This window comes from Corvus moneduloides, chromosome 9, assembly GCF_009650955.1.
Source record: "Corvus moneduloides isolate bCorMon1 chromosome 9, bCorMon1.pri, whole genome shotgun sequence".
NCBI classification, from domain to species: domain Eukaryota; kingdom Metazoa; phylum Chordata; class Aves; order Passeriformes; family Corvidae; genus Corvus; species Corvus moneduloides.
In genome coordinates this window covers 4,348,821-4,370,917 of record NC_045484.1, presented here as the reverse complement: position 1 = coordinate 4,370,917, position 22,097 = coordinate 4,348,821, and the positions used below count along the sequence as shown (strand labels likewise).

The 22,097-nt window shown below is 43.0% G+C and overlaps 2 protein-coding genes across 5 annotated transcripts in view; one reads left to right on the top strand and one right to left on the bottom strand.

The window, feature by feature from the left end:
• Window positions 1-1,771: 1,771 nt before the first annotated feature.
• Window positions 1,772-16,521, bottom strand: TRMT1L (tRNA methyltransferase 1 like). The gene is made up of 16 exons (XM_032117821.1): window positions 16,413-16,521; window positions 13,812-13,964; window positions 12,900-12,962; window positions 11,982-12,095; window positions 10,948-11,012; window positions 10,468-10,597; window positions 8,910-9,033; window positions 8,413-8,492; window positions 7,905-8,151; window positions 7,015-7,227; window positions 6,029-6,219; window positions 4,658-4,736; window positions 3,802-3,968; window positions 3,543-3,602; window positions 3,063-3,189; window positions 1,772-2,940 (listed from the first exon to the last, which is right to left on the bottom strand). The coding sequence occupies exons 1-16, from the start codon at window positions 16,519-16,521 to the stop codon at window positions 2,625-2,627; spliced, it is 2,238 nt and encodes a 745-aa protein (XP_031973712.1). The 3' UTR covers window positions 1,772-2,624.
• The window catches only part of SWT1 (SWT1 RNA endoribonuclease homolog), a 26,859-nt gene continuing 21,190 nt past the window's right edge, over window positions 16,429-22,097 (top strand). For 3 of the 4 annotated variants that reach the window (XM_032117815.1, XM_032117813.1, XM_032117816.1), the window contains exons 1-4: window positions 16,429-16,735; window positions 17,585-17,659; window positions 19,768-19,826; window positions 20,516-21,254. In XM_032117815.1, coding sequence (XP_031973706.1) covers window positions 16,520-16,735; window positions 17,585-17,659; window positions 19,768-19,826; window positions 20,516-21,254 — 1,089 coding nt within the window. In that variant the 5' untranslated portion in view covers window positions 16,429-16,519. Of the gene's footprint in view, window positions 16,736-16,778; window positions 17,011-17,584; window positions 17,660-19,767; window positions 19,827-20,515; window positions 21,255-22,097 lie in introns of those variants that run through there. The other variant, XM_032117814.1, reaches the window with a different exon arrangement.

Genomic DNA, 22,097 nt, shown 5'->3' with positions numbered 1-22,097 from the left:
CACTGGGTACTGGCTGCTCCAGGAAGTGACAGGGACTGAGCTGTGACCTTGCCACCACCTCCTGCATTATCCTCACCTATTTCCCACTCTAATCTCCCACTGGAACAGCCAACATGGCCAGTGGATCAGTGCAAGGAGGAACATGAGGCCCCAAGCTCCAGCCCCAAACCAACACTAATGTTCTGTCAGCTGATTATGGTAGGACTGACTGTTACCTAGTCAACAGAGACAACTGCTGAAGAGGAAGAGAATTCCCAGAGGCCTGAGTTACAAACATCCCTTCCATTGGTTCCTTACAAGAGGCAAAACCCCAGAGGGGGTTTGCAGCCAGCGTGCCAACAAAGAGGAGCCCGGAGGTCTAGGCTGCAGCCCCTCTGGAAGGTGGCACACAAAAAGGAGGGGAAGAGCTCCTCACCTGAGGGAGCAATCTCCTCTGAGGCAAATGTGAGGGCACGCAGGCAAAGAAGAAGAAGAGAGGGGACTCTCCGTATGGATTCCACACTGAAGTTTACTGACGTGAAGGGACAACCACGAACAGCCGAATTTTTGACAGCGTTCAGGGATTTTATAGTGGGGATAGGCGGGGGGTGGGGGGGAAGGGATTACAGCCAATGAGATAAGGGCAAGTAGGCGAGGTTACCAGTGAGGGAACCAATGGGAATAACATAGGAGGGCTTTGGGGAAGGAACCAGTGGGGGTGTGGAGTACTACAGAACGTTCTAGAGCTTATACATATTAACTAAGGGAAATGAATATACATAAACTTAAACACAAAACTGGGAGGGGAAAACATGAACCAAGCGTAGGGAAACATGTAAATCGTAGAACTGGGGGATTGTGGGCTCTCACCCTAACTAAGAGGGAGGCATTTAACTTTGGGGCCTGACAACCACGGTTTGTTATCAGTGTTGTCCTCAGGGGCCAGGGGGGTTGCAGCCCCTTGCAGTGCCACACCCCACCTCAGAACACAGCAGCTTCTGCCTGTCTGGTAAAGAGCCCAGATTGTACAGACAAGCCTGAACTTCACTTTTTCTGCCCCTCCAGACACCGGGGAATAGTTGCCCTGGCTTAGGAAAGGTATTCAATACCTTCAGCTCCTTAAAAGGAGCTCAGAGTAATCAAAAGCATTGCCCACAAGGGGCTTCAGTTAAACTTTCTTTTTAACCTACTTTACTGTAAACAGAGTAATTCTTTGCTCCAGGTAACTGACCTTAGGACTGATTTTATCCTATTAACACTGAAGTGTGTTGCCTGCAAGCAACGTCTGCCAACACTCTATCCACTTAAAAACCCAAAAATGCCACTAGGGAATGGGAAATTCTCTCCTTCCATTTAGCTTTCCAATGTGATCCCAAGGTGATCTTTGGAAAAGAACTGTAAGCACTACATTTTTGAAGGACACTTTGTTGCTGTATCACTGATCCAAGATCCCTTCAGTAGGTTCGTTTTTTGTGAAATTAGAGAAGAGAATAACTGACCACCAAAGCAATCTGGAGTTGAAGAGGGTGGAAGAGGCAGCAACTTCTGGCCTGACAGGAGCATAGGACGTTTTGCATCATCAGGAGTGTATCAATCACGTTACTTTTATTGTAAAGTTTCAGAGATGGGTAAGGATAATAACCCCTCATATTCTGCTCTTAGATAAACCTAACACTGGGGGCCAGGCTGAACACCAAACCTGTGAGAAACGGCCACCACTGTGACAGCTCTTTAAGTGGAATACACAGAGATACCAGAACTAAGTGTGGGGGAAAAAAATGACAAAGGCAAGCTTGTTTGGCTGGAATGCTGCCATGTATTTAAGGAAACCAGAACTGCCAACACCTGGCAGCTTTGCTCGTTCACAGAAGAGGTCTTAGCTCAGAGTTACTATTGACAACTTGCCACCTAACTTCACCTGAACGTCCATTGTGGTCCCTTGTCCCTGTACCTTTCTGCAGCACACAACCACTGTAAGCTCTGAGCAAACAACTACCTAGAGTGACTACACAACTCACTAAGGTTCGGTTACAAACTGAAGTTCGGTAACAGCCGTGTCACCGCTCCTTCCTGTTCTCCCAGGATCAGCTCCTGCCTGGAGAGAGAACCCTGGAAACAGACCTGAATGCAGAGTTACACGTGCAACCTGGAGCTACAGCTGCACCCAGGCAGGACTGCCTGGCTTCAACTCAAGGCATTTTATCCTGCACTATTTTCTTACCTTAACATGCCCTCTCTCTGGATCATAGCTGGCCAGGTTTTAGGAATGATGCATTTTAGGAATATGAATATGTTTCACAATAATCTCATATTTCAAAACACTGAGCACTTTTGGCCCTGTCCCCCCTCCTGGATGCTGTGCTGGCAGTAAGGCTTGGACAGACTAGGAAGCAGCCTCCATGCCTCAGTGTGAAAGGGAGGTGAGCATAAAAAGCAGTTAACTCCACAGCCTTCCCACAGTGCCAGTTCCGTGACCACAGCCATGCCAGGATCAGGGCTAAGTTCTGCTACCTAAGTCTAAACCATCCCTTCAAAGTACAACAGGCAGCTCAAATGGTCAAATGCCAGCTTGGGAGGAAGGAGTGGCTTACTGGAACAGGGCATGCTGAAAGTCTGTAACATCCTGATGAACAAACCCATCGGCATTAATCAGCAGCACAGTGAGTGGGGTATGACTGTGTGAACATGGCGGCAGTGACTCCAGATTTACCATCTTCCGCTAACTCAGCCTCCTCCACCTTGATCTCTGCAGCAGCTGGAACCTCTTCTCCCACCTGGATCTCTCCAGGGAGGTGCACAGGGCCTTCTGCCTGTACCCCCACGTAGGTGGGAGTGCTGTACTTCATGAGAACAGTCTTGAACTGCACCAGGGGCGCATTGGTGCGGACTCCCATGGGGTCGAAGTGGGTTCGGCTCACACGGTATCCAGCCTCCGACAGATAGTTCAGGAACTTATTTAACCTGGGAAGAAATGCAGCAAAACCAAACCCCTGCGTTTAGAACAGACTTGGTGCTGACAGGGCTGACTCAGTACAATCTGAGAGTCAGCGTCAGACCAGGCTGGAGGGTGAACCCACACTTACTTTGGCATGTTCATGCCCTTGATGCTGTGCCGGTGGATGTTATAATAGAACGGGGGGTGCTCGGCACTGTGCTCGGCTCGCTGCCGCTTCGCCGCGCTGCGCAGCACCTCCTCGCTTTTCCTCTTCCCTGCATCACAACGAGGCCACAGAAACCACTCAGTACTCAGGGGCACCCCAAAAATGCCAGCAAAGCCTCAGACAGCATGCACGAAAACAAAGCCACAGAGCAACTTCAGCTGTGTGCCTGCTTTTGTAAGCTGGTGTTTGCAGAGGTAAAATCTGGCCTGAATTTAATCAACAGGCCATTTTCAGTAGTAAGAAGTAAATTAAAGTGGCCTTCATGGAGTATTTGGCATTCTGCTTTTACCAATAAATATGATTCTGGATAAAGATGAAATAAAACCAGTATTGGGTGGGAAAACATTCCTGAGTGCAATATTGTTAAATATAAAACAAGCTACACCTAAATGCTCCACTTACCATGTACCAAGTAGGATTCTGCAGAAGTATTTGGTGTTTTAATATATACGCCACACTCTTCTAGAATACAATTAAAAGGCAAAATTATTTCTACCATAAAGTGGCAAAATGCTTTAATTACACAGAAGGAAATAATTCAATTATTCAATAATGCATTCACCTCTAGGGATACACTGCTGTTAATTAAGTTATCACAGATCAGCATCTCTAAAAATCACCACAAAGCCAGTCTGTGTGAACAGGCTGCCTGTTTTCTTACCTTGTTTGTTCTCATCACCAGGACTGTGGGTAGAAAAATGTTTGAGAGTTGTGCACTCTGCTTCACAAACTAATGTCTTCAGAAGTGGCTGAGCTTCATCCAAGCCGTACTGCACAGCCTCCAGCAGCATCCTCCTGAGGAATCCAGTGTTGAAGAGCGCTCCTGACCTATGAAATGCAAGAGAAGTCAAAAGTTAAGGCTTCTGAGTGAAAGCTGCTCCAGAATTCTCTTGTCCAAATTGATTAGCAATTATGTTACACTGAAATGATTTTTTTTCAATGACAGCAACACTGGTCATGTTTAAAAAAAACAAAAGTCAAGATCTCAAGAACAGTCATTTTATTTCTGCCCTAAGATGTTGAGAAAGTCATTCAACCCCCACAAGAAAGGTACTGTTGATTGCCAACCATTTTTAATACTGATCTGAAATGTCTAAAAGACTTTAAAAATATTTATTCTTGTTTCTACAAATATTAATTAACAAGCAGTATAGTATTTATTACCATCAGCACATGTAATGATTTATTTAATAAATTCTCCACAAGTATGGAGTAACAAGAGTTAATATTTGAGGAATAGAGGAACACAGAGGCAGGTTCTCCTGTGCAGGACATATTCCGTAAGTGCACTGAATGTGAAATTTAAAATGTGTTACTACTTATTAACTGGTTTGAACGAAAGGAAAAACTGAATACCCCACTAAATTCAAATCCACACTCAGTTTCCTGAACTGCTCCTGATTGCTGTACCTCCTTCTGTAGTGCTAAAATATAAGTTGTTATGGTATGAACAGATGAGCTTCAGAGCTCCTGGACCCAGAGTGACCCTCCCAATGTGTCCTGTGATGTGGACTTACCAGAGTGGACCAAGAAGCACTGCTGTCTTCCCAGGCATGCTGCCGTGGCAGTCACAGGGCAGCTGCTGGTAAGGGTTTTCTGCAGCAGAAAAACAGCATTTAAATTGATTGAAAATAGCCAGCCATGCCTGTGTTACTGCAGAGACAAGAGATGCAGTGGGAGCTCACTTCAGTGAGGTATTTGGAAGGGCAACAGCAGAAGTGTGACACCATTTGCACTTCTGCCAAGCAGTTCATGGCAAGATTTATTGATTGATGACTTGATCTTTAATCAGTATAAAAACACAGAAGAAAAAAAAAGCAACAGAACTTCTCGATGTTTCTTTCAAGTAACAAGGAAAATATTTGCCTTCCTACCCTTACATAAGCAGCTGTCCAGGTTAACAGTAAGTACCAACAAAAAAATCTGAAACATCAGCCAGTTACATCTGCAAAACACAGTCCACCTACGAGTCTTGTAAGCCCTGCGCAATTAAGGCATTAAGCAAAATTCATTTACTAATTAAGATCTCTACCATAACACTGTACTCAGCTACTCATTCCCATCCTTAAAACTTTTATTTGATTTTTAACAACTTTTAATACCAGGCTCATTGTGTGCTCGTGCACCTGACTCTGAGCAGGGCAAAGACACCATGAGTTGGCAGTGAGCTATCCAAGAGCCTCTAACTTGGAAACAAGGTTTTAGGGTTTATATTCATTCAAACCACCATCTTCAGGAGTGCAATTTTTGTCTCCTGCCTCTGCTAACGGGCGTGTGGAGACAGCCCAGTAACAACAGCACAGGAAAGCCAGACTGCTCAGTCCACTGCATTTTAAGGAACTGAACTGAACAGCAGAAAAGCAATCTGACACCAAAAGCTATCAAGCTGCTGCTCTCTGGAGGAATCCAATGGTATCAAAGGCTACCCCACTCCTTAGGGCTTTTCCTGAAGTGGCAGACCCATGGACATACCAGGCATCCTGGCAGCTCCAGCAGCTCCAGCTGGCTGGGAGGATGTCCTGTGTAGAAACAAATCTCAGAATGGTTTGGGTTGGAAGGGACCTTAAAGCTCATCCAGCGCCACCCCCTGCCATGGGCAGGGACACCTTCCACTAGCCCAGGCTGCTCCAAGCCCCATCCAACCTGGCCTTGGACACCTCCAGGAATCCAGGGGCAGCCACAACCTGAGCAACCTGTGCCACAAATCCGGTCCATTTACAGGAAAATCCATGCAGACAACTGATCTAGCCCAAGGCCATGAAGCACAGTGCCCTCTCTACCTCACACAAACTACTCATTGTTACATACAAGGAAATTGTTACTAATGGGATGTAAATATAAACAAGGCACAGAACAGAGAGACAAAGTGCAAAAGAAAAGCCGTTTACCTTCCACCATATTGCCCTCTTTCTGGAAAACCCTCTCTTCACACCACTGGCAGTGGATGAGGTATCGGACCTTCTTTGCCGAGTCATCCGCAGGGGTCGGGCCCCGTAAAACTCTGACCACCACCAGAACAAAGTGTTCCAGAGCTACTGCCAGCAGCACTTCAATGCCTTTGTTACAGCGAGCTGCAGCTCTGGGGGGAGAAAGACACACAAAACCCAAATTGTACAGAATTCAGCAGGAAAACACTGCCATGGACACCTGAACCTGCAGCACGGTTCTTGAGTTCATCCACTTCCTACAGAGAGGTACTGAAGATTTGAGAGATCAGGAGGAAGTCTTCTTCCTGAAGTGCCTCATTTTGTGTCCTTCCTGATAGGCCAAGCAAATCTGATTTTACTTCCTTTTATCACAGCTAGAAACACTGGTCTGCCACCTGCAGCATCACACGTGCAGGGAGAGGACAAGGGAAATCTACACATGTTCAGGTCAGCATTTGTGCTCTGGCATTCTCAAAACTTGATGATTTCATTTCCTCCTCATCTTTTCCAAGCAGTGGTCCTGTCCTCTTGCCTGTACCTTTTTTCTCCCACTAGGTTTTCTGTGTTCATTTATTTCACAGACTGAGTTTACTGAGAGTATCCACATGCAAATAATTAATTTCACAAGTCAGTAATCACATCCATCTTTTGAACCTCAAGTATGAGGATCTGCGGTGAACATCAAGTTCCATTGAAGCAAGTCTAACTGAAATGCTTAGCTAGAAGCCATTCAAGCAGTTTAATTTGTATTTATAAAGTCTCATGGAGCTCTAAAATGGCAAAATTGATAGAGAAATAGAAGAGTTCGCAAGTCTGGGTATTCTTTTTTTTCATGTCACCATTCCCCCCCTCCCACCACTGATGCATTTTTACCTCACCCAGTCACTAATTATTTCTAATAATTACCTAATAATTTTTTACCCTAATTGGAGCTGGTTTAGCAGTACCTTGTCACAGCAGCAATTACAGTCCTGGCTGCCAGCTCCTTGTAGTACTCTGTTCTGACAATATTGCAGCCATAGTGACGCAGGGCCACATGTTGAGCCTTGGCATACAGGGAGCTGATGTCTGTGGATGTCAACGACACAATCCCAAGGTTCCTCACATTTCTAAAGGCAGAGTCCAGGTAATTCACAGAAGTTCCAAAGGGGTCCAAATGGCTGAAAAGAAAGGAAGTACCACTGAGTGTCCATAAATGCTCCAGAGTCTAGCTTTACACTGAGGAAAACACTGTTTTATAACCTTCACCTATGATCACACTTAAAACAGAAAGAAGGAACAGGACTAAAACTTCCAGCACTGCTTAGATCTGGATGTTAATCATTTACAATACAAAAAAATCCCATCCCTTATTCTGATGTCTGTATAGGGTTTGAATGTATGCATCTATATACCCAATCTGGAAGAATCAGCCTGCTTTAATTCAAAGTTAATATGCTGCAGAGTAGATAAAAACAAGAGATGCAATAAACAGCAGGCAAAGGTATGAATTTTAAACTAAAAGAAGTTTTAAAATAACCCAAAACTGATTTGGTATTTCCCTTCAGCAAACAGACAATGAAGTTATAAAAAACCCCAGCCAGTCTTAAATTTTTTATGTATATTTATAATCCATTCTGGATGTCAGAAAGACCAGTATTTTTCCAGCACTTTCTAAAACATTTAAGACTAAAGTTCTGTCCTCACACCATTTCTGGGACAACAAAATTACATTTCAAGTGACTGCCAGTTGATTCTTTTATCATTCCAATTTCTCCGTATAATCATATCCTGGGGAAGTGGGGTGGGGTGTGTCATTACCACACCAGAAAATTTTGACAGAAACATAAACACTTACATAAAATCAAATGATCTCAAATGCATGATAACATTGGCATCCATTTTTGTCACCTCAATGGTGTCACTATTTTCTTCTCCATCTCCCACAGTTTCATCATTGTCTTCTTCCTTAATGTTCAGTTTCACCTTCATTTTGTTTAAATGACAATTCTCCTTAATCATTGTCACAGAATTTTCATTACAATCATTAATTGTAACTTTCACAGAACTTCTGAGGTGCTTTGCCCACTGCAATCCCATGATACCTGAGGAAAAACAGAATTCATGAACATTAAGACAACTGATTTTAAGAAGACCCCCGAACTTTAATATTATTTACAGCCTTTTTAAAAGCCTTAATACAGCTTTGGACAGCTGGTTTTTTGTACAGAAGCTCACGACTCCCTGCCTAAGGAAGAAAAGTATTGTGTACCTCATGTTATTTTTGAGTATATGATGTCAGTTATAAATTTCTGCAGCTTCCTCCTATAGGATATTAAGTAAAATATTAAAGAAATGGACTTTACCAGTGGCACCAAAAGCATCCAAACATTCAATGGGTTTGCGCTCCCCAGCAAGCACAGCCAGTGCACAGAATATCAACTGCCTGGAAGATAAAAAAGAATGGCCACAGTCTGTAAGTCGAGAGAACATTTTTACTTCATTTTCCGTATTTATTTCCCTTTAACACAACACGAATATTTTCAGTAAATTCCACCTTTTACAGGGAAGAACTGTAAATCAAAAACCTCAGCTATGCTGAAAAGTTGAATTCTGCAGCAGCATATTCTTAAGGTAAAATCTACTACTTACAGAAAAATACTTAATTGCTTCAGAAATGACAGTATTTCACACATAGCATTCTTTGGTATAAATATTATTTGTCAAGAAGAGTTTTCTGATGAGAAACTCCTTTCTCCTGCCCTCTGAACAGAAGTTTCGCAGGGTTGTTTTTCAGAACACATATTTTTCACTGCAAACTCCCCACCCCTCTGGTGCATCCTCCCACTCCCTGCTCTCTCACCTGTTGAGTTTCATTTTAGGATTAAAATAGGAATCTGTTTTCTGGGGCGTGGAGTGGTTGGGAAGAACCTGCACATCTGTGGCTGACTCTTTCACCACTTCGTAAGATGACTTGGGAGCACGAACTGAAACAAGTCATTGAGGTGGAAGGAAAGAATCAGTGAGAACTGAAATTAATATTAACACATTTGGTAAATTACACTGAAAAACTGCTCCCATAAAGCAAGAAGTCTGGGTTATGCTGCAATCCAGCCAGCACATGGACCAGTTAACAAGGATGAGGGGGGAAGCAGGCAACAATTTATCTTCTAAACTCAAAAGTGGCAGATAAGGATCGCGCTCTACCACAATTTTCTTCTAATAAAACATCAAATTTGTTTCTCAGCTGGGCTCTTATGTATCCCCTCCAGTTTAAGAAAGCCAGCCCCCATGCCCGAGGCTTAGCACATTTGTTTTGCATGTTTAAACATAATACATTGCTAGTTAATTAAAACCCTGTTAACATAGTCCTGAATGTGTATCCATGAACAGCAAAAATAATTGATCTAATCTAAGTTATCAAACAGCCCCATGAGATGTGTATAAACAGCACAAGTACATGGACAATTCCAGCACCTGAGTTCTGTGTAAACGAAGTTTCTGTGTAAACCTGAATTTCTGTGGAAAAACAAGCTTTCAGATCTGACAGCTGTAAACACAGGCTGCCATTCCTCTGAGCAATTCATCCCCAGTCTAAAATGTACCTAGAAACAACCAGGAAAAATTTGTATCAACTGGGTATCTTCTAGTGCTCACCCTGCCTCTCTCTCAGGGCTTTCAAACGCACACATGGGTGTATCTGCTCCACCTTCAGGGCCCCCAAGAGCTGCCAAGTGCCTACAGAGCACAAAACCTCCGGATTTCTCCTCTCTCTTCTCATGAGGAAAAACTGCCTCATGCATTTTGTTAAAAAATGCTAAAGGGGCCATTCTTTACTCACAGCTCTGAAGGGAAGCACACAGAGATCAATGTATTTCGCAACACAAACTCTACAGAGATGTGGAATATGGTACTACTATCACTTTTCAGACATGCAAACTGCATGTTTGATGCCCAGGCATCAAACTACTGGCATTCCCATTATTTAAAATGTTTTTAACCTAGTTTAAACAAGTTTAGAAATCTAAGTCTCATTCTGGAGAAAGTCAGGTAGGGTTGTAATTCTGGATAAAAAGCAAAGGATTTTTACATTGCAGAAAGATGTACTTCAGACTTTTTGTTCTGTGGATGCCACATCCCTCAATCTTTTGGACACACACACAAGCTGGTACTTACAACATTAAGGGTGAGGGGAGTACTAGTTATCAATAAGAACACAGGAACTGGTCAATGCAAACCTAAAACACAACTCTGCTACACCTCTGATGAAACAAAAGTCCTGAAATACTAAGGGCAGATTTGTCATTAGAAAAGCTAACTCTGTTTCTGAATTTTTCCCATGTCTCCCACCCCTTATCACAGTTACTGCACGTGGTACATGACAGAAGAAGACTGGATGTTTCCTGTCAGTCAGAGCCCACCTGTGATAAACCTTGACTCAGTCTCTCCTTTATTCACGTGGCGATTGATGTGACCTATCATGTCAGTTCTTCGTATGATAGTCGCCGAGCAGATGATACAGTGGTAATGAGCTCCCATCTTTGCCAATGTCTGTCAAATAGAGTCTTTTACGTAGTTTCAGAATACATAAAACACAGTCAAAGTAGAACTGAACACAGGGAGATGAGAAGTCATCTGTCAGTTACACCTAGAGCACTCGAAATATCTGGAATCTACAGCCAGAGCTGATCTAGGCAGCTGCCCCCCCACAACAAGAGAGGTACAACCACATTCAGCTACCCAAGGGTTCTGTCACACACCCCGGACTAACAAGCTTTTGGCATCACACGCAGAGGAGCAAGATGTATTTGGTGACTAAGCAGATCTCAAAAGTTCCCCTCAGTCACCCAGTTCCCCCACTTTGTACAGTAACAAGAATTTCTGTGGTTCAGCATTTTTACCTGGTCTCCAACAAGGTTGGGTTTTACTGGCCGACAGGATAAGTGACAGATGCACATTCTGTACCCTGGAAAACAAATCCCATTCCAGAACTGTAAATGAATGGCCTGGCTGCGGCCTGCACCACGTGCTCTCACTTCAGATTTCACAAGACAGCAATAAGAAAACATCACCAATTATCTGGTACATTCTCTCTTCACAGGGTAATTTATCAGCCAATTATACATTTTAAATTTTAAAATGCACAGAATCTACAATTTCCTAAAATAAGTCTCTCAGCATCCTACAAAGCTACACCAAGTCTCCAGTTCAAGAGTACTTGTGAGTCTTTCACAAAAATATTGTTACCTGGCTAAAAGACTTGTGTGAGGACTCCTATAAAACATACATTCCAGTTAAAGGAAACCAAAATGAGATACCTGATACTCCAGTTGGAACATTTATAGTCTAACTTTATCTTCCCCATCCTCTAAACAGTCACTTTATTTCCCAAAAACCCGTACACTTGGGATTTTTAAAAAAACACACTGGTTTCTTTTCCCTCCTAAACTTCTTGCAGGGATTTTAATGCATCTTATAAGCATATCACAGAGTTTATTAAAAAACAATTAAAGCTACTAAATACTGATACTACATAAATACTTCAAATGTTTATCGGAACCCATGAAATCTTTATGATGCACCAAAATTGACCACGTGTGTGTCTGATTATTATTAATATATAACTAAAACTTTTATTGAAGCAGTTGTCATTACACACATATTTAATTTTATGGTAATTTTCATGACATGCCAAGGAATTGTTGGTGTTTTTCTAAAGAGAGAATGCACAATTGTAAACATTTTGGCTGGAGAAGAATACAGTTATTTCACATTTACATTTTACATCTCACCTCAAAATTCGTTCTGTCAAAATATGGTTCTAATTCAGAGCTGGTAACCAAATGCTTAAATCAAGAGGAATTTCGAAAGATGAAACACAGAACATGCCTACAATTTCTTCTAGTATTTACTATTCAAACGCAATTGCTATTACCTTCAAATTCAACAGAAACTTTCCAGTGCAAATTCTGCAGGTGACGATGGAGTTTGTGGCTATAGCAAGCTTTGAATTTCTCCTCAGGACACAACGGACAAGGTTTCTTTTCATCTGAAAATACAATTAAAACCTATGAGAAACATGAAATGCAGTTACCACTCGTGTTAGCTGAGATGCAGGCCAAGATAAAAAAGGCTGAAGGTAAAATCGACATGAGTTAGCGATTAAATCCTCAGGGAACATTCATTTGTTTCATGTACAAACTTAAAATTAATGGGTTGCCTCTTTCTGCTCCATAGAATGTAGACCAAAATCACCACAACTTTAAAAATCATTAACTTCTACTACCTTTGGGTTTTGGTTTCTAGTATTTTTTACTCCAGCAAACATGTGGCTAATGAAACTTCTGAAAAGTACTGAGGAACAACAGAACTTTACCGATGACATGCAGAGACTTGAAATGTTAAAAAAAAAAAAACAGCAAGCCAAAACCCGCACAAATTAGGAGGTTAGAAAAAGACTTTGTTGTTCCAACTCCTGGATCTTCTGGATAAAACAAACAGCTGATATCTCTTTAAGCTGCAAAAAAAGACAATATACCCTGTATCAAATAATTTTGAAAAATATAAAATAAAAAATTCTTGAAAATCCTGCATGTGAGACACAAAAAGCAAAGGCAAGGTTGTGTAACAAAGGTCTTGAAGCCCTTGAAGTACTTAAATAAAAACTAGCTGAATATCAAACAACCTCTCAGGCAGAATTTAGCAGAATAAGAGAATAAATCATTAAAGCCCTTTTTTTACAAAACCTCTAGTCTTTAAATATCCTAAATATATGTAGTGTGTTAAAGATAAAATCTAAAGGAAAATGTAACACGAAGATCTGCGTTCTGCAACACTGCTGCGGAAAACTCACCTTCTCTCAGGTCAGCCAGTTTCTCTAGATCAGCAAGGTGTCTCTGAATTGAAATATGTTTGTCTAAAAAAAATCCCAGAAATATTTAGAAGTTGGACATTCTTAGTTTAAAAGCTGCTTTTAGTTTACTGCTACTTTTCTATGCATCATTTCAAATCTAGCACTGTTAGGGAATTACTGTAGTAACAACTGGAATACTTGTTTTTGTCCTTTTACTTCCATGGCAGCAGGAATGACTGCAAAAATTATCCCCAGAATGGCTGTTTAATAAGATCCATATATTTTCATAGACTCCTACTTCTTTTTAATACTGACACACAAACTTTCTCAGATTGGAAAGGCCCTCATTTGAAAAAAACCAGCTGAAAAGATCAAGTCACATTCCCTTTACACCTGGTTTTACTGCTCAGCATTGTTAGTGAATGCAAATCATACAAGAAAGCAATACAAAAACATCCTATGAACTGACTGGCAAAACTAAATATTAACTAAAAGTGGACCAAATTTAAGAACAATTATTCACTATGGAGCCAGGATACATTAAGTTCTACCATTATTTTTTTCTTTCCCCTAGTAAACAGTTTAACCTTCAAATCTACCACCTGATTTTTCAACTTATCAGTCAGAATTTGCCAAGACCAAAAAATTTAGGTTCAAATCTGCTTTACTGATTCCAGCACACAGTACATCCCACTTCACTGTAACACAGACTCTGTAGCACCTTTAACCTTCACAATGTTTTTACAGGATTAATCTTCAGGTTTTCTTATGCAAGACAAAGCAACTGATCCACGTGCTCAGGATACAGAGGTGAGTTTTAAAATGAGATTTCACACATTCCCTTTACCTTTCCTCCCTACTTCTACCTTTCCTCAAGAACATGACATAAATATTAAGCGTTTATTAGCAAACCTCTTGGACAATCAGATGATACATCCAAAATGTTGCTATCAGATTCCCTTGGGCGTTCTTCCTCCGCTCCTTTTTTTTCAACTTCCAATTCTGACTCAGTAATTTTCACATCCAGGTTATTGCTTTTCAGTTTTTCAGAGACCACCACACCATCTTAAAACCAAAAAAAGACCCAGTGAAAGTGCTGTTGATGAAATTGAACTGTACAAACATGTTCATTTGTTTCCAATAATCCAGTGCTGACTACAAGCGTGAAGGAGGAAAAACAAATTATGTAGGAGAATAGTATGAGATGAATTATCACTCCAATCATCCTTGGAAACCACTATGGAATAATGCCATCCCGGACAGCTGAAATGAATATTCACGTATCAGTATCAGATTACACATTATTTTAATATTTATTTTAATAAAATAACATTTACATGTTATTTTCTGGCAGGATGCAGTGAAGCAAGGCAAAGCAGGCAAGGAGGAACTCCAAGTTCTCCTGACAATTTTCTATTGGCTAGGAAAATTTAGAACAGTTCATGATTCAACCAATATGAAAGAAGGGACTAAGGCAGGAATTTGCTATCAGCAGAGGCAGTGATGAGGTTAAGTGCTGGCGCCATCAGCATTTGCAAATGAATGACTTCCTGGGGCAGTTCCAGATGAGCCTGGTGAAGAATTTCAAGCACTTAAAGAGGTTGAGAGATGGGGCAATAAAATGATGAGAATAGTCAAGTGCCCAAGTCAAACCCGGGGAAAACAACTAAAGAGGAAGAAATCCCCAGAAGATGTGGTCCAACCCCTCTCCAAGGGACATTAGGAAGCACTAGGAAAGGATTCAGGAAGCCACGTGTATCTATCAATACTGCCCTGCTCCCAGCAAGATTCCAAGGGACAGGGTGGGACTAGGGAAGTTTCAACCACGGGTAACAAGAAATAACAAAGCCCTGACATCGATTTGCAACTACTGAGAAGCAACAGAGCAGGCCAAGGATGGGACAGACAAGAAGTGCAGACAGAGCACAAAAGGCAACCACGTGCTGTCTATCCTAACACAGAAACTGGGATGCACCACATGGAGAAAATACGGAGCTACAAACTGGTTTGTATCGGAAGTTATTTTTAGAGGATCCAGGAATGTATGGCTGCTCTCTGGATGGGGCATGGAGCCGCCTGGGATAGTGGAAGGTGTTCCTGCCTATGGCAGGGGCTGGAACGGGATGAGCTTTAAGATCCCTTCCAACCAAAGCCATTCAATGATTCTCTGATTTTGCTGGTCTTCCCTGCCCACCTACTGCTGACCAGAACTTAAGACAGGCTGGAAAGATCTTACAGCAGTTCTTCAGATCCTCCTGGGCTACTTTTTTTGTTTTCTTTTAAACATCGCTGTTGGGTACAAATATCTGTTATTATGAAAATAAAACAGAAAGAGGAAATGGAAGGAATACCTCAAGACAGGGTCTCAAGAAACTGAAGGAACAGAAGCACAGAGTAAAACTTCTACCTACCTTACAATGTATCAGGAGGTGCATTGCCTATGCAGAGATTGTTGCTGTGTTTCTCACAGACCTGTTTCAAGCTGACAACTCACCTAAGAAAGACTTGCATGGAGCCTAGTGCTCCACTAAAATGTCGTAAGATTCCTAGTGATAGTTTCTACATGCTTTATTAATATAGAAAGAAAACGAGTAAGTAAAAAGACGTTTGGTAAGAAAACCCTAATAGCTATTGGTTAGCTGCGAGAAAAGTGGAAACAGTTATAAAAATGCAGTTAGAGCACAGCAGTGACAAAAAACCAGCAGAGCTGGACAGACTGCATCTTCAGAGCACGTGAAGAGATAAAAATGGTTGAAAATTATAATTCGCATATATGTAAAAAACTAGTTAATATGTAAATGCACATGGAGAGAGGTAAACTTTCACACTGAATGATGAAGAAAAGCAGGTTCCTACCGAACCGAGACCTCAGGATATTTTAAATGCCCACCAGGAATCACTGATTACACACAAACAGAGTAACGCTTCAGAGAGCCTAAAATATACTTAACGGGAAAAAGAATTAATTAGAAGAGTCAGTTCACTCGAACTGTAAGGCTGTGGCAGCAAGGGCTCACTTGGGGGGCTGGAAATTCAGCAAAACCAGCTTACAGAATCCCAAGGGCGGGCCAGGTCTGAAGGACCACGGTGGTCCAACCTCCCTGCTTCAGCAGGGTTATCCTTGAGCACATGGCGCAAACACGTTTTGGTTTAAAATACTGCGCCCACACCGCACCCCGGGCTCCTCACAGGACCCCGCGGAATAACAAATAACCAAAGACGGAGTATCGTTAGCTTTGGGGGAGAAAGAAGCGCCAGGAGCGCGGGTTCGAGCGGCGCGAGGCCCCGCGGGAACACGTGTGGTCCCGCACCGCGCCGGGAAAACGGGAGAACCGGGAGCCTGCGCCTCCCAGAGCTCCGCGGCCCGGGTGGGAAGCGGCCCCGGGGTGTGAATTCAAACCTGCCCGGGGTGTAAATTCAAACCCGCCCGGGCTCCGCATGGCGCCCGCCCGCCCTCAGCCCTGGCACGGCGGGCCCGGCTCCCCCGCCCGCCCGATCCCCGCCCGCTCTCACTGAGCGCCGCCGGCTCGCCGCTGCCTTCATGGCCATGGTTCTCCTCCTCTTCCTCCCGCTGCTCCTGCTGCCGCCCCAGCACAGCCTCCGCCGCCTCTGCCGCTGCCATGTTCCCGCCGCGGAGCTGCCGTGGAGCCCGCACGCTGACCGGCCCGCTCCGCCCGCTCCGCCTACACTTCCCAGCCGCACCCGGGCCGGCCCGGCGCGCACTGCGGCGGAGGAGGAGCCGCGCCGGGCCCGGGGCAGTCGCGCCGGGCACGGCCCGAGCCGCCCGACCGGCCCCAACAGCCGCCGCGGGGTCCGCGGGGCAGCAGCCGAGCGGGGTGAGGCGGCGCCGCACCGTGCCCTGTGGGGAGGGAGGAAGGGAAGGGAAGGGAAGGGAAGGGAAGCTATGCTGGCAGCGCCCCGGGCTCTCCCCTTGGAGGGAGTGAGGGAAGAGGCTGCCGCCCCTCAGCCCTCCGTGGAGAGGCTCCCTCAGAGCCCGGTGCTGCCCGCGCCTCAGGGCGGAGCCACTCCCGGGCTCCCCTGCTTGGGATCTGGGGAATCGCCTCGGGAGCTCCGGGTGAAGCCTTCCACAGCTCTCCTGAACTTCCTGTTGGTGTGTGCTGGTTTGTGTGGAGGGTGGCGGGGCTGCTGCGGGATGTCACTGTAATTCCTCCGTCCTCGGGAGGGAGCGAATGCGACAGTCACATAGTCGGGACTGCCTTCAAGAGACACAGCTTCAGTTGGGTTGGAAAAGCCCTCCAAGCCCATCGAGTCCAAGCTATGCCCGATCCCCACCCTGTCGCCAGCTCAGAGCACTGAGTGCCGCGTCCAGGCCTTCCTTGGACACCGTCACGGATGGGGACTCCAACTCCTCCCTGGGCAGCCCCTTCCAATGTGCGATGGTCTTAAAACTTGGTTATACGACTCAGTGTTAAAGGATGCTTGTTTCTGTTTGTTTGCTGGTACAAAATAAGTGTCTCTAGGGAGGTGTAATCGCTGTGCTTTCTACTCAGGCGTTCCCTTAGATGTGAGTAATTAACCCTGTTGAGATCTGCTGTGGCTCTGTAATGAGAAAACAAAAGAAGATTATTAAAGTATTTTTCTCTATGCAGTTAAAATTTATTTTTATCTCATCTGGACCTAAAAACTTGACACAAGTAATAAAGACAGCACACTTTTTGTCGTAGGATTTGAAGATGTCTAAAAAGAAGCTGAAGAAACTAGCTGGAAAGGAAGACTGTTTGGATGGCCAGGATGACAAAGTAGGAGCAGAAATATTACTACTTTTATTATCTTAATTCAGTCTCCTAAATTCAAGAAAACATGAATTGTTTAGTGGCCTTGTGGTAGAAGGATGAATCCGATTTAAAGACAGGGTCATAAAGAGCAGCAGGAGGGTTGAGTTGGTCAGATAATTAATGGTGTTTTTCTCCAGAGGCTGTGAGTAGTGTGGGAATCAGAAAATAGGAGACTTTTTTTGTTTTAGCATATCTTTCTCTTTGAGGAAAGTTGGGTTTAATACTGGTACTGAAACCAGTGCTGTTTTCTTGGACTGTTCTGTATCTTGGATCATATATCTTAATTTTCTGATTAACCACAAGTTGTCCTTCACAGCATTTTGGTGAGCAACTCTCAAATATTTCCTTCTAGCCACTGAGACATAAATTAATGACCAAAATTCTCAGCATATTCTAGTACATCGTTGTGTCTAGTGAGTCAGTCTTCACTGAATCACTTGTAAAATGCAGGTACTACAGGAGTTGTCATCTTTCTGGTCACACATATGGGTAGCTTCCTATTATTTTTTATTGTTTATGTCCACTTCTGACAAGGTTTTTTCTCTCAGAAGTGCAATACATAGTTGATAAAGCAGTAGTTTAATAAATCCACACTTAAATTTGCTAGATTTTTTTTCCACTGGATTTTGCAGAGAATATATATATAAAGTAAGAGAGCTTTTACCTGTGTTCTCAAAATTTTTTTGCAAGTGTTAATAAATTAGCATGATATTATGGCCTTATAAACTGAATTATTCGTGTTAGATGCTTTTTGATCATAGAGAAAATGTTGTTCAAAGTCAAATATTTATAACTATTTTTACTTCCTCTGAATTCCTTACTATTATTCAATTTGTCTTTTTAAATTGACTTATCCTAAGGTGCTTTATTGTTTGTTTTTATTTTACTTCTGTAAGTAAGGGTAAACACTTGGCTTAAAACCTCATACTGTAGCTTATTTCCATTGCTAATGCTTCTACCAGTTTGAAGAATACAGCTTTAACAGCAAAAAGATAAGGAAACCTCTAATAGTAGCAAGTGCCCTCCAGTGTGATCCCAGTATGGGTGGGAGGTGTCTTATACCCCAAACTGATAGTGTTGGGAGAAGAGGAACAGTAAGAAAGTTTGCTTGTGATGACTAAATTAAGTGAAAATTTTCAAGAAAAGGAGAAGATAGGTTGAAAAGAAATATTAAAATGTCATGGAAACTCATGGTTGTTGGGGAATAGGCCTTGAAGAGAGAAATGAATAACTGAGCAGCTGGAAATGGGTTTGTTACCGCCAGAAGTTGTCCCAGCAGCATCATGAGCTCCACCTACCCCAAGGGAGCTCCTTCACTGCCTTCCAGCTGGTGGGGACAGCAGGGAGGTGGATGTGACCCCGGGGGGAGCCTTTGGAATTGTCTGTCCTTCTGCTTTTTCTGTTGCATTGCAGCTCCAGAACCAACCACAGGCAGAAGTTCTCAAAACTGCCTTAATTTAGGACTCCCCTGGTTTCTGCAAGCCTCTGATTTTTGCATTAAGTGCTCTCTAGTGTGGAAGTAAACCAGCTAAGGCCTCTCTAGGTAGGAAGAATCTCTGCTGCAGTGACCTAATGGCCTCATGGAGTCAGCATACCCCCGTTATTGAAGGAGTGAATTATTTGTGAAAGGATGAACTGTCTGAAGCTTCCTTATCCAAAATAATCCATATGTTACTGTTCTCTGTTGTAACTTCCTACACCCTGCTGTGGTTTTGGGAAAACTGAGTCGTCTAATGTGAGGTGTATAAAAAGTACCTGCCTTGTGGGACACATGGTTTTACCTGAGTGCCTGTGAATTGATCATGGTAGGAATATTACTATCTCGGATCTGTAGTTGTCAGTGTTGTAGTGGGCCGTGTTGAATCATTTTGTAAGCATTAAAGTGCTCCATGATTAAATCATGAAGTGCTGCTAAACCCTTTGCACCCTTATCTTTGCATGCACATCCTTGGCACCCTTTGACAGTGTTTCTCTAAGGAGCCAAACCACTCAGTTGTGACACTGTCTTACAAAGGTCTTTTTTTTAATTGCAGTTTCCTCTGTAAGCCTCTGAATTTTTTTTTTTCTTTCAGAAATCTGAAGACACAAGATCTTACAAGCACACTGTGAAAGGAGAAACAGAACTTCAGAGGTAAATTCTCAATCTGTCATTAAATAGAACTACTTAAAAGTATAACAATTATAGACCCTTTAATGCTGAACTGAAGACTATTTTCAACCTGTTTACCAAATAAAATACAGTGTTTTTACTGGTCTTTCTTTGGATATTTTAAACCTAGTGTACAGTCAATGTAATTACTGAGTATTTTCTCTGCTCTTATAAGAAAGTTTCCTAAAAATTTTTCACATAATTCACAATTTCTGTAGAATGCTACTATATTCCCATCCATTGTTCCCTTTCCAAGTTCTCCAGTCAGTGCAGGATAAACAGTTTGAAAGCTGTGTGTGTTTTGGCACTGTGTGACCAAGCTGACCTTTTAGGATGACGCACCTCCTTTATCACTGAACTGCTGTTAAAACTTACCTGTGTGATAAGAAGAAGCTTGACTGTGTAGGGTGTCTCTCAAACCAACAGTAAGTGCAGAAAAAGCTTTTTCTCCATTTTCTTAAAGCTAAAGTGGCTGTACAGTGGAGAAAGGTAAATCAAATAAATGCTATATCAAACTATTTTGAAGGACAGATGTTGCTCCAAGTCATGTTTAAGAGCATGGTGCTCAAAAATGCTTAGCTCTAACTGTCTAAATCAAATGCAGGTGCCTTTTTTGTTGCTCTTTTCCATTAACTGAGCTAAATTACATTACTTCCTTCATGTTTCTGTAGGTCCAAACCAGAGAAAGATGGGCAAGAGAAGAAGCGACACCGAAGTTCTAGTGTTTCCCACAGTGCTGATGGAAGATCCCAGGAAAAATCTCCGAACAGAAGCAAAACCCTGGATGGTTCTTCAATTCAAACTGAAAAGCAAAAGAAGATAGTGATCCAGTTTAAAGCCAAAGAAATCAAACATGGCAAAACCACCCGCACTCCTGATGTGGTGACTGCCAGCAAGGAAAGAAGTCGCTCTGATCGAACAGAAGGGAAAAGGCTCTGGCACAGCTTTGAACTTCAGAGGGACAACGCACTGAAGAAAAAGAGAGAGAAAGCTGAACTCTGCAAACTCAAGCTAAAAGTAGAACAAACTATGTTAGAAAAGTTTAAGTCCTCTGTGTATGAGGTACCACATAAAAAGGCAGAGGGCTCAAAAAAGCGGAGTGAAGATGTCAGAATTCCCAAAAAGCCACCTGACAGCTATGCAGGGACTGGGCATGGTGATAAACCTGCCACAAAGGAGCCAAGAGCATTATCTAGCTTCTGGGAGGAAGAGGAGGAAGAAGAATATAAGGACTTTGCTGTGAAGAAGAGGCACATGAGTAAACACAGATCATCACACTCCTCATCAGAAACTCCGCCACGATGGGACTCTTGGAAGCGCAGAAAACATGGTGCTGGTTCTCCTAAAGCTCCTGGGCACTCAGGGACTAAAGAAGGGGACTTGGAAGCCAAAGCACTGTGCTTTAAGCAGGTAATGAGAACCCAGTTCTTTGTGTAGGTGTTTCAGGCTGGTTTCTCAATGGCAGACAGATTTATACCAGCAGACTGTCTTACAGAATCCAGCCAGGTTTCATAGCTAACTAGGTGGATTTTTCTGATCCCAATGTAAACCTTGTTACCATCTTCCTCAGCTAAATGTTAAACAGATCAGAAGAGTAAAGGTCTTCTATGTTGGGATTGTGTCACAGATGCTTCCACAGCTTTGCTTTGCTGCTGGGGGTGTGGAATACTTCAGTTTAGGTATAAATCAGCTGATTTTTTGTTTTGAGCTGATACGGTTATTTCATTCTTTGAATGAATAAACTGAACCAATGAAAACTTGCTGCCAGACAGAGCATTGCTGGCAGAGTGATGCCAGGAGACCTTGGGGTGGATCTGGGACTAAATTGGTATGTGTGCTGCAGAACTTCCCTTTTATGTGTGACGGGTTTGTTTCTAAGCTTAGGTTGAGGTGCAGAGCCAAACACAAGCCGGATCTTGAGCACGGGGCTTTTTTGCTGTTGTTCTTGTGTAAATCCCCAGCATCTTTGGAGATTCCAGTTTGTGTTACGGTGGTGTGAGCATTTGTGTGTATGCAAAGAGAGTTATTATGTGCAAAGCCAGGGGGTCATTGAGGTTGGAAGGCGCCTCTGGAGATCATCCAGTCCAGCCCCCTCGCTCAAGCAGGGTCAGCCAGACCTGGTTGCCCAGAACAAAGGATGGAGACTCCACAACCTCTCGGGCAGCCTGGTCAAGCGCCTTCAATGTGCAAAAGTGAGAGGTTAATGTTCAGATGGCATTTGCTGTGTAATTCACAGTTATTTATTTAAAAGAA